This window comes from Erigeron canadensis, chromosome 8 (assembly GCF_010389155.1).
Source record: "Erigeron canadensis isolate Cc75 chromosome 8, C_canadensis_v1, whole genome shotgun sequence".
Lineage (NCBI taxonomy): Eukaryota > Viridiplantae > Streptophyta > Magnoliopsida > Asterales > Asteraceae > Erigeron > Erigeron canadensis.
In genome coordinates, this window is record NC_057768.1 from 29864729 (window position 1) to 29880778 (window position 16050).

The 16050-nt window shown below is 35.4% G+C and overlaps 1 protein-coding gene across 1 annotated transcript; it reads left to right on the top strand.

The window, feature by feature from the left end:
* Nucleotides 1-222: 222 nt before the first annotated feature.
* LOC122579999 (UDP-glucuronate:xylan alpha-glucuronosyltransferase 2) lies at nucleotides 223-3479 on the top strand. Its single transcript, XM_043752268.1, has 3 exons — nucleotides 223-614; nucleotides 766-1429; nucleotides 2345-3479. The coding sequence occupies exons 1-3, from the start codon at nucleotides 444-446 to the stop codon at nucleotides 3289-3291; spliced, it is 1782 nt and encodes a 593-aa protein (XP_043608203.1). The 5' UTR covers nucleotides 223-443; the 3' UTR covers nucleotides 3292-3479.
* The last annotated feature ends 12571 nt before the right edge of the window (nucleotides 3480-16050 follow it).

The window sequence follows — 16050 nt, forward strand, 5'->3', positions numbered from 1 at the left end:
AAAGAACTTCTTTATGTTGAACCCTCCAAAATAATGTGTTTATCAGAAGACTGATCCACGTTTGTGCAAATAAAAGATTCATGACTTGCCCATTTGCAAGAACTTAACCAAACATGAAAGGGCACTTTTGGAATTTCACAATACTTCTACAAAGTTTGTAGACGGACTATATATATATATACTGTTTGAATTTGGCAAATTAAGAAAATAGTTCATTTTGGTCACACGAAAGAGAAGAAAACCCAAACGATGACATATTGACACTTGGAGCCCTCCAACAACTACTTCTTTCTTAGATTAAAATTCAATTCTAACCTTCCTCCCACTCCCTTTTTATATCATCTTGATCATTTATTGATCGAGTAGCTAGACAAATTATATTTAGAAAATTTGAATAAGCTAGCTAGGTTGTTCTTAGTCTTGGAGCCGTTTTTCTTTGAATAATGTGGAAGGTCACTCCTTCAAGATCTTTAGTCATTAGGATCAATCTAGTTTTCATAGCCTGCTTTCTTATTATTTATGCCACCCTCCTTCTCCGGCCATCAACCTCCGTCGTCTACCACGAAAGTGCAACGGCTTATGTTCGTTGCTCTCTTCGTGATTGTCATCACAAGGTAAGGTGAGCTGCCAAGATGCATGCATGCCCAAGATTTTGCAATCATATATTGATCAAGTGCATCTTTTCTATATATAAATTCAAGTTCAAATACTTGTGATTTTTTTGTTATATATTGTGTTACATAATTATATTAATGTTGTTATTAGGTGGAAACCGGATACAAGATGAAAGCGGTGTTATTGGAAGATCCAATCGAGTTAAATAGGAATGATCAATCAAATAAACATAGTGGAAGGAAGATGGTGAAAAGAGAGAGGCCAAGTTTCTTGAATTCAAGTGGTTTTATGGGAATGGGAATGAGGATAGGGATTGTGAATATGGAGAATGAGGATTTAAGTGATTGGAATGTGCTTGGAAAGACTATCCCAATCAAGTTTGAAAAGGTATCAAATTACTTCGAATGGAAAGATTTGTTTCCCGAATGGATTGATGAAGAAGAAGAAATGCATGGAACATTGTGTCCCGAGGTTCCAATGCCGGATTACAAAAAATATGGATACATGGATATGATAGTAGTGAATATACCATGCAAGTTTCCGGAGGAAGGGTGGGCGAGAGATGTGTTTAGGTTGCAATTGCATCTAATCGCGGCGAATATGGTGGTAAGGAGAGGGAGGAAGAGTTGGAATAGGAAGCCAAAGGTGGTTGTTTTGAGCAAATGCCGGCCAATGGTTGAGATTTTCCGGTGTGATGATTTGTTGGTGCATGATGGTGATTGGTGGTATTATGAACCTGATATGAAGAGATTGGAACAAAAGGTTTTTTTGCCTGTTGGAACTTGTCATTTGGCTTTGCCTCTATGGGACAAAGGTACATTGTTCAATTAATTAATTGCATGTCTTATTAATTTTTTCTATAGGTTAAACTCACGTTCATGTTTAAGAAAATATATCGAATTCATAACATATAGTTGAAAACTCGTAATCATTAGAGAAGGGTTATCGATCAATTAACTTGATATTATTTTTGTGAAAAAATTTTCTATTATAGAACGACATTATTTTGTATTGCAAGTCATGTTTTATATAGGTAAGAAGGTTCGTCTAAAAAATTGAAAAGAAAAAGATATAGTAGGTAGTTGGTGGTGGGATGCACATCACTTGTTTAAAGTAGATAAGACTTCATAAAAAGATTATCTTGATTCGAAATTGTTTGGTAGTTATAAGTCAATGCTTATGGAAAAGTTTGCCTTTTATGAGTAAAAAAGGATGGTGAAAAGTTCTTCAATTTTTCTTTCTTGTTTTACTCTTTTTTTTTTTTTTAAATTAATTCAACATGCTACTAGTATTTTACAACTTACGATGTCATTACTTTTTAAAAAAAAATGTTTGGGATTAAGTTTTGAAGTTATAATCTGATTATTTCGTTTACGTAACGTAATTAACGGAAAAGAAATACTTGGCAAAAAAGTTGATAATCAGTGTATTTATTTTCGCAAAATCTATATAAATTTTTTCAAACGATGAAATCCTTTTTAGATGATAAAGTTAAATCAACTTAAAATTTCAAACATAATTTAAAGTCCAACAAATAAAAATAGAAACCCACTATTTTTTTCATTTCAAAACTTCTAATAATTACTTAGAGAAGAAATCTTTCCCAGCTTGGAAAAAGTAAAATAGTTCATTTTGATGCAAAAACTAATTAAGAGCTAGCAAGACTAACAATTTTGATGAAACATAATTATTAATCTCACTCAAAATGTTTGTTATTTCTTTAACACAGGAATTGATGAAGTATACGACGTACAAAAGATTCAAAAAACCAACACAAGAAGTAAATCAACAAAGAGAGAAGCCTACGCCACGGTTCTTCACTCAACTGAATCTTACGTTTGTGGTGCTATCATGTTAGCCCAATCCCTCTTAAAAACCGGAACCAACCGCGATCTCATTCTCCTCATAGACACCTCAATCTCCATTGCCAAACGCCAGGCTTTAGCCGCGGCTGGTTGGACCATAAGAATCATTGAACGTATTCGCAACCCACGAGCTGAAAATGGTACTTACAATGAGTTCAACTATAGCAAGTTTCGTTTATGGCAACTAACGGACTACGATAAAATCATATTCATCGACTCAGACATCATTGTCCTACGAAACCTTGACCTCGTGTTCTCGTTCCCTCAAATGTCGGCCGTTGGTAACGATAATTCTATTTTCAATTCGGGTATTATGGTTATTGAACCATCTAATTGTACTTTCGTGTATTTCATGCAACAAACAAACGAGATTGTTTCGTATAATGGTGGTGATCAAGGATTTTTAAACGAGATTTTCGTGTATTGGCATAGATTACCAAGAAGGGTTAACTTCTTGAAGAATTTTTGGTCAAATACGACGGTCGAATCTAGTATGAAAAACCAGTTGTTTGGGGCTGATCCACCTAAGCTTTACGCGATACATTACTTGGGGCTCAAGCCATGGTTATGTTATAGAGATTATGATTGTAATTGGGATATTGATGATCAAAGAGTGTATGCGAGTGACGTGGCACATCGGACTTGGTGGAAGCTCCATGACACTATTGATGATGAGAGCTTGAAAAGCCATTGTAATTTATCGAAGCAAAGGAAGATCGAGCTGAAATGGGATCGAATGCAAGCCAAGAAAATCGGGTTTGCAGATGAGCATTGGAAGATCAACGTTACGGATCCAAGAAGACGAGGTTGATCATAGTTATTGATCGAGTTATTTTCTTGATGATCGATGATTATTTTGATGTTTTGATTTTGGTCAGGTTTGGATGTATCAATCTTTTATTGTAGTGAATATTCTTGATGTACATAGGGAATTGAAGGTTTATATATATATGCTTTGTACGGTTTAATAAATTTTACCCATACTTCAAATTTTATTTATCGAAGTACTAATTCAAAAGTAGAATAATTTTTTTTTTAAAAGAAAAGTTGAAGCTTCGTTAATTAATTCTTGAAAGTACTTCCTGGTTAGTTCAAGTGGTTGAGCACTTGCCTTACAAGCAAGAGGTCTTGGGTTCAAAACTTGGGAAGTACATAAGAAGTCATTCTACGAAAGTTTGGCTTGGGTATACCCAGGTTTAAGTTTAAGAAGGCAGGGCTTACCTCTATTGATCGTCGTGCCTTCAGGCGGGTTAGTAGGGGGTTTTTCCCCTATCGGGTATTTGAAATAAGCATTTCTACTTCGAGGGAGCTCTCTAACGCAGACCCAGTTAAGACAACGTATGTTAGACCCCCCGCTGTCGAATTACGACACGAAATTTTCAAGCGAAATTCACCTTTAAAAATAAAAAATTAATTCTTGAAAGTTTAATCCGGCCAACATTATTCTAGGTGCAATTATGTGTTACTAATTAAATGGATGTAAATGTATGGTCCAATCTTTTGATTTGATAAGTTGGTTTAAGGATGAAGCTAGCTTTAATTATTGAGAAAATGCCATTTCAAATAAGAGATGATTGGGTGAGACTGAAACATCATGGGAAGCTTAATTATATAATAATCTAACAATTGGTTCAACCCCCAATTTTAGGTGCACCTACCCTTAATTTATTCAAGCGTGACTAAGATATGGTTAGACGTATTACATGTTTTTTACTTTATATTTTAAAAAAGAAACCATATATTTCTTTTATCATAGTTCTAAATTAACATCTAAAAGTTATAAGTTAATGTATTTATGACATAGTGAAAAAGGGCTGTTGAAAATGCAAGCCACCTTCAATTCTCTCTTGCTTTAGTTTAGCACCTAGGACTAAGGTAAAACACTCAAAAAGAAAGCTTTTCAACATTAAAGTGTATCATTTTTAAATTAGTAATTTCGTGTCATTTATGGATGCAAAACTTTAAATTTTCTAACCACTTATCTGATGGGTGTTTGGAGTAAATTGTGAAAAAGTTAGAAAAATATATGTTAAAAAGTAAAGTCAAATTACAACCTGTTAGGATAATTATATTTGTGTTGAATTGCATTTTACTAGACTAGAGGGACTTTTTGTGTAAGTTGGTTCTTGGGTATTTAAGCCCCAAGGATTAATAACCTAAAAACCTTTTTGCCTCATTTTCACCTTAATACTACACACATTTCAGCCGTGATTTCCTTTCTTTTCTTTATACCTTTATGCATTCTCTATTGATCTTGATCTTATGTGTTGTTTATCCTATTAGTTTGTTTATCATTTGGTATCAAAGCAGCAAGGATTATTGTTAATCACATCTTCCGTTTAGCAATTGATCTCCTGAATTCTCTTTGGTTCTTATTTTGGTTCTTATTGGTTGAACTATGTTGTCTTATTCTAAAGCACCTGTTTTTCTTTGGGCCGAAGCTGTTTCGACTGCATGCTTTACTCAAAATCGTTCCATCATCAACAAACGGTTTGACAAAACCCCATATGAGATCATCAACAATCGAAAACCAAATGTGAAATTCTTCCATGTTTTTGGTTGTACGTGCTATGTGTTGAATGATCGTGATAATCTGGGAAAGTTTGATGTTAAAGGAGATGCTGGCATTTTTATTGGATATTCTAAGGATTCTATAGCCTATCGTGTCTATAATCGTCGTACTAAGCTCAATGTTGAGAATATAAATGTCCACTTTGATGAGATCTCTGATATGATTCTTGAACAACATGCTTCTTGTTCAACCTCACCAGCTCCTCATGCTTCCGTACCAAAACCAACAATTCCTCAACCTAGTCTCTCAGAATTGGAGATCTTGTTTGAATCGCTTTATGACGATCGCCCAAGAATTCCACAGGTCTCTACTCCAGAGGAAATCTCAAATGATAGTTATCCTTTTTCGTCAGAAACCCCCTCCACCTCTCAACATGAATCTTCACCAGAACCCGAACCCGAGTTGACTAACTCGCCACCTTTAGATGACAATCAACCCGAACCATCCTCTCATCCTTTACCACTTCCAACCAATTCTGAAACTTCTTCGTCTAATGCAATTCAGGAATCCCAAATGCCGGAAGTTGTGGCTACATCAGTTCCACCGCCTCCATTGTCTGTGCATCCCATGGTCACTCGAGCAAAGGTTGGTACTGTAAAACCAAATATCAAAATGAATCTTCAAGTGGATGTATCTCCTCTTTCTCCTATGTTTGAAACACCACCGTCTTTAGAACGAATGGAAGGTGTCCAAGCATCTTCGTATGTTGACCCTTCACTAGACAATGTACATGTTTCTCTACTTCCTCATGTACAATGGTGGACTCAATTTCATCCTGTTCAACCAAGGTTCGAAGATGCAACTGTGAAAAATATCACATGCAGTGCTAATGAGTGCTTGTTTTCTACATTTCTGAGTGATATTGAACCCTCTAAAGTCTTTGAAGCTCTTCAAGATAAAGATTGGGTTATCGCCATGCAGGAAAAGCTGAACCAATTCAAGCATCTTGATGTTTGGAAACTTGTTCCTAGACCTTCTCATAAATCCATCATTGGCACCAAGTGGATTTTCAAGAACAAAAAGGATGAAAATGGTGTAGTTATTCGAAACAAAGCCCGTTTGGTTGCTATAGGTTGTTCTCAGCTTGAAGGCATTGATTACGGTGAGACATTCGCTCCAAAAACTTCACTGTCTATCAGATGGATGTCAAGACAGCTTTCTTGAATGGTCTACTCAAAGAAGAAGTTTATGTTCATCAACCGGAAGGATTTGTTGATCCAAAGTGTCCTAATGATGTCTACTTTCTGAAACGGGCATTTTATGGACTCAAACAGGCACCTAGAGCTTGGTATGATGCTCTCCCAAGTTTCTTCTTAAATCTGGATTCTCAAAAGGATCGATTGACACTACGCTTTTTATTAAGCGCCAAGGTAAGGATATCATCCTAATTCAAGTTTATGTTGATGATATCATTTTTGGTTCGACTAACCGACAATACTGCATGAATTTTTCTAAATTAATGGTTGAAAATTTTGAAATGAGCATGATGGGGGAGCTAAATTTTTTCTTAGGTTTACAAGTTAGACAATTATCAAATGGAATTTTTATTAATCAGTCCAAATATATTGAGTACATGCTAAAGAAATTTGATATGAAAAATTGTCAACCGATAGCCACCCCAATGGAAGCTCGAACGAAAATTCATGCCGATTTGAATGGCAAACCTTTCAATCAATCTCTTTATCGCAGTATGATCGGTTCATTAATGTACTTGACTGCTAGTCGACCAAATATCGTGTTTTCTACTTGTATGTGTGCTCGTTACCAAGCTAACCCCATGGAATCTCACTACCAAGCGGTTAAGTGAATTTTTCGTTACCTTCGAGGTACGACAGATCTTGGTCTCTGGTATCCAAGGGATACCGGATTTGATCTAATTGCTTTTTCAGATGCCGACCATGCAGGTTGTAAGTTAGATCGGAAAAGCACCTCTGGCAGTGTCCAGTTCTTGGGTGACAAACTTGTTAGTTGGTCATCCAAGAAACAAAATTGTGTTTCCACCTCCACTGCGGAGGCTGAGTATGTTGCCGCTGCAAGCTGTTGTTCCCAAGTTTTATGGATGCGCACTCAACTCATGGATTATGGCTTTCACTTCAACAAAATTCCTATCTATTGTGATTCTAAGAGTGCCATCGCCATCTCCTGCAATCCAGTTCAGCACACTAAAATGAAACACATCGACGTACGGTATCATTTTCTAAAAGATAACGTCGAGAAAGGTAAGATTGAACTGTACTTTGTGTCAACAGATTTTCAAATTGCTGATCTTTTCACCAAGCCTCTGGATGAGAAACGTTTCACCTTTCTCAAAACAAAACTCGGTATGTTAGATTTGAAACCCGAGTCCGTTGTCAAATCCTCCTAATTCAACTGTGCAACGTTTGAGGGGAGCTTGTAACATTGTTAGTTTAGCTTTAATTCATTTTATTTTTTAATTTTTTTTTTACAATTATTAGTATTTTTTATTTTATTTTATCATTTTTTTTAGTTTATGACTTTTTTTATTTTATTTTTTTTAGTTTCTAAGTTTTTTTTTTATATATTTCTTATGATAATAATATCTATCAATGAAGTGTTTCGTATATTTTTTTTTAATATAAACAGTTATGTGTAACTTATTTGTTTTTGTTCTCTGTGTAGTATCTAATTTGTCTTTAAGCCCATTTTCTTTGTTTCTACCTCTAGCCTAGTCCATCATTAGCCCTTATGACTCTCCTGTTCAAACCCCCTCCTATTTTTTTTTTACTTCTTACGGTCTCCAAACTTTTATCCTTCAGTAAGAATATCCTACACCACACTCTCATACTTCCATCAGGAAACCTCCTCCATCCCATTAAGCCTCTTTTTCGAAAACCCTCCATTACGAAAATCTTAAGTTTTCGAAACCTCCTCACTTCGATCAGGAAACCTCTTCAATCAGGAAACCTATATTAACCTTCTATCAGAAAAACCTCCACCAAAACTATCCGGAAACCTTAAGTTTTCGTAAATCTCCTTCTTCCATTAGGAATCCTAAATTTAAGCTCCTAACCGAAAACCCTCTACATACATCTCCAAATCCCCTATATCAGGAAACCAATTTCAGGTTTTCCATGGCAACTGACGAGTCCGCTTGCAATTCTTATTTGAGACTCCCGTTGAAATCTCCTCATCCGGAAATGATTGCCATACTAAAAGGTCACCCGCTATACCCGGTTTTATCAACCACAGTTTCTGTTCCTGTTGTGTATGTCACCCAAATGTGGACAACCCTTGGTTTTTCACCTTCTGAAGGGTCTCTGCAGTTTCAACTCACATCAGGTAACATCTTTAACCTGACTTTTGACCTCGACTTGTTTAGACGCACACTTCATTTTCCATTAGGTGTTCACACGCAAAGGTTTTTGATAATATCCCCGATGAACACACTATGATTGCCGCTATTAATGCTCTTGGATATGAGGGTAAATTTGATACAGTAACTGTTTTTAAAGCAAAATCTCTTTCTCGTCGATGGGCTACACTTTTTATGATTTTAAATCGTTGTCTGGGCTCATCTAACTTTGGTATGGACTACATGTCTTCTTCAATGCTAAAATTTTTTTATGGAGTCGCATACCATAAACATTTTGATTTTGCTCGAATCATATGGGATAAGCTGATGACAGCAAAGCCAAATATGACTACATTCCTTATGTTCGTTTTCTTTCCATCATCCTAGACCATTTCCTAAACAACAACCCAAATATTCCTTCTCTTGATGATCAACCAACATTCAACTTTCATTACCTGAAATACATACAAAAAGGCGTTGGTTCTGATATCGCCAAATCTGCACCCTGCTTGCTGACCGACAAGATACTGCCATCAAAGAATATCGAGCGTTAGCTCTCGCTACGGCGCCTGCTCAACCACAGGCTCCTATCCCAAGCGAGCATAGGAAGCCTAGTAAGGGGTCTAGCGTTTCAGGGTCCAAAAGAAAAAATAATGAGGGGAAAACAATTGAGGGAGATTTAGGTGACCTGGCTATGTCAGAAAGGCGACAAAAGTTTCATCATGATAGCAATTCAGCAAATCTAGCACAAGCACCGACCCATTTGTCTACTTCACTCACTACCTCTTCAACTGCCCACCTCCAAACTTCCTGTATCAAGATTGTTGGCATTCCACAAAAGTCACAATCTCGCAAAAAGAACCGATCAACTGATCCTCAATCTGCAATCTGATCCTGTTCTTACTTCTTCTCTCATATCACTATCACAAACTTATACAGGAAGTGATGATGTAGATCGTCCATCTCATGATGTCTTTTATGATACTTTGGGTGCACATGATTATTCTTTGGAGAAACAAGGTCGGATTGAGGGAGGAGTTGAAAATTCTAGAGAGGTTGAGTGGTCCGGAAGAGAGATAGGGCAAAGAAAAAGCGATCGCCCTCCCCAAACTACTTTAAATCGCCAGGCTACCGAACCTGCTACCGAGACACATCTGTTGTGTCAAGGTATTGAAAGAGACGTTAGCAGCCTACTAACGCATGCACAAACCCATCCTAGCTACTCGGTCTCTCAACAGCGAGAGATCGTTTCAAGTGTCTACGGGGATTCACCACATAATCTACCAGTGTCTCCTTTGGAGTCACACGGTATTGAAACACGAGGCAACCAACCCCAGCCTCGGCCCTTCTTTCATGCACCAGTGTCTAGCACCCCTAGGTCACAGTTGTTTGTGTCTACGAGTTTTCGTGACTCTGCACATCTAAGTGATGTTGCCGGAACTGGTGTAGGACTATCAGTTTCAACTGGTGTCCTAGGATCACTAGGAAATCCTACCAGTGTCACCACCATGCCAGTACTAAACGTAGGTCACTCGACATGCTCTAGTAGTGCGCATGTAGTGTCAACGGATCGCCTAAGTGGCACCGGATTATCAGTTAACCTTGATCTTGCATATCATTCCCATGTTACCGCTATGACTCACTCATCCACCACAATGGCTCCACTTCAATCATCATATACTTCTGCAACGACTATTGTTCCACATCAACCAATTTTACCTTGGACCATGAATTTTGACGATCTCCGTGGGGTATATCATGCACGTTTACTTCAACGCCCCAACAAAACACCATATGAACAAGCCATTCTTTCGATTCTGAATCTTTCCACCATGGTTACTTATCAAGCTGCATTTGACTCAACTGGTCTTGAATCTAGACTGAATCAAGTTCTCAATTAACTTCAACTACTTGATAATCGCCTTACAACTGGTCTTGATGCACTTAGTCAGCGCCTTACTACCCTTGAGTCATGTAAACCCTTTCTCACTCCTAACAACCGTCGTCATGATGATCCTGATTCTCAGGATCCTCCTGAGGGGGAGAATAGAGACTCTGGTCTGTTTAATCACCAACTTGTTTCTTTGACAACCGCCCAACGACCAGGGGAAGGCATAAACCATGGCACATCTGGTGGACCTCAAGACGATCAGGGATTTGATTACTATGATTTCAGTAAAGTATGGGAGCAACCTGAGCTTTTGAATGTCATTTACCCAGAGCTCACTTACCTGATCGATTTTGGAGGTGAGTCTACTCAAAAGACGGTTGAAAAGCCTGACTTTGAGTACATATCCAAAGAAGCAACAACCACTCTCACAGATGTAGAACTCAAAAGCCTATATGATATGGATAACTTTGTATTTGATGAACCACAATATGAAGTGTCTGATTCTGAGCCTGTATCCGTGTCTCCAACATCACCTGTACTACAATCACCTGTGTTACAATCTGGTTTTGATAAAGAAGAATTCACAAACGTTCAACCAATAAAAGAAAGTGTGCCAAAAATGACAAATGCTGATCTCTCTCAACAATCAGCAACTTCTGACCTACCAGCTTTTACTTTCTTCAAAGACAAACGAGATCCATTAGATCTGAATCAGAAACAATCATCAGTGGTTCTTGAAACTCCGTTTCTTGAGGAAATAGCATACAAGATTTTCTCAAAAACTGATTTCATTCCTAGAAAGTATAATTTCGTGGCTGCAGAAGCTTTTTCAACACCAAGGCTTCAATCTTTGTACAAGGCTTCGATGATCAACATGCTCAATGATCCACCTCTTGTGGGCTCACAACTTCGATATAGGATAGAAAGGATCACACATGTCGAAGAAAAATGCATGTGCAGAGTTAACATACCCTTCATTCATGCCGTTCGCTCCAACAATGAAAAGTATCATTTCAATGAAGTACAGTTTCACCTGCTTCATGTTAATGATATTATGGATTTGTATGATTTCTTTAGGGGTGAAGTTATCAGAAAAGGTCCGATGACTCTTGCTTTGAATGCTATAAAACGCTTCATCAAATATTCAGTTCAAGCGGCATCACGGGAAGATTTTCAGCTGGGAATAGAATCTGTCCAAAGAAATATCAACATGTCAATACCTAACCAATCAATACCTTCCACAGACATCGAGTCGCTGAATTTTCTAACCATTTTCCCTGAACCAGATTTTGGATTTGTTTTTCATAATGGTGCAGAAAAACCAATCTTCATAAGAGCAAAAGAATTTCACAAATATTCTGATGGCACACTACGACATGCAATTGAAGCTTTTGAAGATATGCTCAAACAAATGAAAGCTGCAAAAGAGAGTACCTTGCTGATCAGGAATATGATGGTGTTGATAAATGGAAGATTGAGGTTTCGGGTCGGAATGCGACAATTTGAAGTTATTCAGGGAATAAGAAAGAGATCACTCTCAGAGGGCTCAAGAGACGTGAGAGAATTCTATCCATGGCTCACAAGACCAGGCTCGGTCACCTTTCCAAAGAACTATGCACCAAATACTCCTTTTCTTCCCGATGATTCAAGGAACCCGAAGACTCAACCGCTTTGAAGACCGACGACAATTCACACAAAAGGGGGAGATTGTTAGGATAATTATATTTGTGTTGAGTTGCATTTTACTAGACTAGAGGGACTTTTTGTGTAAGTTGGTTCTTGGGTATTTAAGCCCCAAGGATTAATAACCTAAAAACCTTTTTGCCTCATTTTCACCCTAATACTACACACATTTCAGCCGTGATTTCCTTTCTTTTCTTTATACCTTTATGCATTCTCTATTGATCTTGATCTTATGTGTTGTTTATCCTATTAGTTTGTTTATCACAACCATTATGCTAGCATGAGCACGAGTCAAAACCATGCGTGAACCGAGTAAACCTAAAACTCGAAATGTTAGAAAATGGAGACGCTTGAGGCTCTAATTGGTATAGGCTAGGCCTGAGTCGGGCTTCGGGTAAATTATGCAAAAACAAAGCTACAATGAGAAAGACACTTTATTTTGGACCTTCAAAGACGAGTATACAAGACTCTTAAATTCATACTTACAAAACATGTTACTTCCAAAGAAAAAGAATGCAAGGATTAAAAAAATGGTAATAATAATACCTAGGGATAGTAGCGAGCCCAAATTCAGCCCAGAAGAGGATCAATGGGCTAAATGAACAAATTTGGGCCTGTTAATTACTAGATTAGGACACATACAATGGAGGAGTTATGTGGTGGTCACGGGTGGCCATGACAACCCCACAATTTTTTTGTATTTTAATTTTACACTTATTAGTATTATGAAAATTGTTCGGCGACCCCAAGATCATAGTTTTTTTGTTGAATGGCTCATGGGCCATTTAGTGGTAGTGCATCTCCAACTCCAAGAACCTTCTCTAGTTATATATATACTAAAAAGTAATCTAATATGTAAGCATGAAATATACAAGTTCTCATAACACATACTAATTTTTAACAATTTTTCATTTTATCCCTTTAAAATTTTCATCTTTTAACTTTTGCCTCAAATCAAAGTTTTTCATTTTTATTTTCTTGACACTAAACTTTTAGGTTTTTATGTTTTCATAAACAACTTTTACATAGTTACGGTTTTACTTTAAACATTTGGTTTTGATTATTTTCATCATATATATATAGGTTTTAGGTAAAATAAAACAAGTATTAAAGTAAACAAATAAAACAATAGGTTTTTCTTCACTGAAGATCACCGTGCATCATGCAAATCATCGTGCATCAATTACTTCGTGAATCTTCGTGCATCAATTCAACTATGATCTAAGGGTCAAGATCTTATCCTATTTGTTTTACTTTAATACTTGTTTTACAATACCCAACCCTATATATATATATATATATATATATATATAAGGTAGAGATCCAGAAAGAATGTTCTTAAGGAGAGAAGGAGAGAATGTTTTTTTTTAAGCTTGTTTTTTTAATATTTTTTCATTTTTTTATTCGTTTTTTAATTAACTCAATCCATAAAAAAATTTTTAAAAAATTTAGAATTTTTTTTTCTAACCCGAGTTACTAAGTTATACATGTAAGGGTACGGTACTGGCTTCGCCCTTAAAAATATTAATAAAGGGTAGCTGGTGGGAGTAATAGGTCATTGAGGGTGATAGGTCATAGGGGGTGATCGATGATGGAGTGATCTACCTTACGGGCTTCGCCCTTAGCTATCATGGCTCCGCCTATAGCTTATGGGCTACGCCCTTGGAAAATAAAATATTTTAAAAATTATAATATGAAATTGGTTAATTAAAGAGAGAATGAAAAAAGTGAAAAACGGAAAAAAAGTTCAAAAAAATAAGCTAAAAAAATAAAAAAAAACGAACCTTCTCTCCCTTTTTACTTTAAGGTACCTTCTCATTTGATCTCTATCATATATATATATATATATATAGGGGGAAAATCAAATAAGAACAGACTTAAAATAAGAACATGGTGAGAACACTTAAAAACTACATTTTGATGCATTACAAGTTCATAAAGCTAACATAGTGCGTAACTAATTATCATTATTTAAGTGTTTAACAACACATGGATCCATCAAAATCAAGAAAATCATGTTTTTTGTTTTGTGCATCCATCTTGGATGCATATTCATCAGAATGATGCATCCAACAAAAAAACGTGATTTTATTGATTTTAACGGATCCATGTGTTGTTAAACACTTAAATAATGATAATTAGTTACGCACTATGTTAGTTTTATGGACTTTTAATACATCAAAATGATGTTTTTAAGTGTTCTCACCGTTTTTATTTTAAAAGTGTACTCACTGGAGTGTTACCCTATATATATATATATAAGTTTTCAATATACACTAACTTTTATCATCGTCACTTCTTACGTTCATGTAACATTTAAAACATTAATATACTTATTGTTTATGTTATATATATATATATATATATATTCCTTATTAAAAATTATATGAGGTGTTGAAAAGTTTACATGTTTGAGACATGTAATTTTACCTTTTTACCCTCACTTCTTCTCTCATAGCCATCCTCCATCTCCCAATAAATATCTCCTTCTCCTAATAAATATAAATCAAGATATGATATACCCGGGGAAGAAAAAATACAGTCACGTTTCCTTCTTCAATCACGATAGTCACGACTTGATATGTCCTGTCTATGGTATCCGCCGCAACTCGCGGGTAACATGCTCGTATATATATATATATATATATTTTATTATTCTTTTATATTTTTTTTTTATTATTATTGCTATATATTTAGTTGTCTTTCAAGAAAAGTTTCCATCTTTTTACTTTTACCCCACATTAAAGTTTTCGTTTTCATTTTCTTGACATTAAACTTTTGGGTTCTCATGTTTTATCAAACAACTTTCACACAGTTACAGTTTTTACTTTTAAACATTTAGTTTTTGATTATCGTCATCCGTCTTCTTATATATATATATATAACATTTTTAATAAATAATAAATTTTATCATCGTTACGTCTTACATTCATGTAACAGTTAAAACATTAATATAGTTATTGTTTATGTTTTTATACATCCTATTATTCCTTTATAATTTATTTTTTTTATTGTTGTTGCTACATATTTAGTTGTTTCTTTTAAAGTTTGGGTTCAAATATTTGACATAAATTTAGGTCTAAAATTTTATCGTGTAAAATACATATTTCGCAACAATGCGCGGGTAAAATTAACTAGTAAGAACTTAAAACTACCTCATTTTGGCGAATTGCCATAAAAATTTTCATTCATGAACAAAACATAACACATTAGACAGATTTCTAAACAAGCTATTATTTAAAAATAAATGTAAATGTAAATGTAGATACAGATTTTAGTTTTTACAACATTTTAAAATGCAATTAAACAATATACTAGTTACATTGTTATCTATATTTAATTTAAATATGCAATTAAACAAAAGTATTACAACCTTGAGTTTTCATAATGCAACACTTTGATTTATCAATCAAAGACATCTTATTACCGATAAATAATTAAACAGATTACACCAATAAATGAATGTAACAACGTAATGCTTCACGGTTAAAGAGACGTGGTAGATTTTAGACTTTTAGTCATGGCCAATAAAATTTAGAGGCTGCTATAACAGCCTTTCATCTTCAAAAGCAAATATATGACTATACTTAGAAACCAACTTCAAGAAACAAATTATTTAATTTAATTAGTGGTAAAATTTGCGTTCTTTTCTTATCAATTAGTTAACCATCTTTTGCATTTGGGTTCCATTTTCCTAGTCTCTACCTTGACCCATAATCATAATCATCAATATATTTTGGAGAAGATAAAGATATTCTCTGGAATTTATTCCAGGGATTCCTTGGTAATGATCACATTTTAGATTGAATGTTATTTTGTTGATTTTATATATTTTGCATGATCACATTTTCTTTATTAATAGGATCATGAACGTAGTTGCTTTTTTATTTGTAATGAAATTGTGCTAGACGGCTTTCTTGATCAACCTATATGATTGATGCTTAAGGTTTTGAGATTGAGATTTTTTGAAGAATTATTGTTACGGATATATTTGTGTGATGACGTGAAAACGTGTTAATCCATATCGTGTAGCAAAAGGTTGGTTGATTGGGCAACTTTTAGCCCATAGTTCATTTGGAACACGCATGACCCTGTCCCTATCCAATGACCA

Bases quoted from the DNA above. Each gene is read 5' to 3' on its own strand.
- LOC122579999 (XM_043752268.1), top strand. From the start codon at position 444: ATGTGGAAGGTCACTCCTTCAAGATCTTTAGTCATTAGGATCAATCTA. The intron at 615-765 runs GTAAGGTGAGCT...TGTTGTTATTAG, and splicing joins TTCGTGATTGTCATCACAAG to GTGGAAACCGGATACAAGAT. The intron at 1,430-2,344 runs GTACATTGTTCA...TCTTTAACACAG, and splicing joins TTTGCCTCTATGGGACAAAG to GAATTGATGAAGTATACGAC.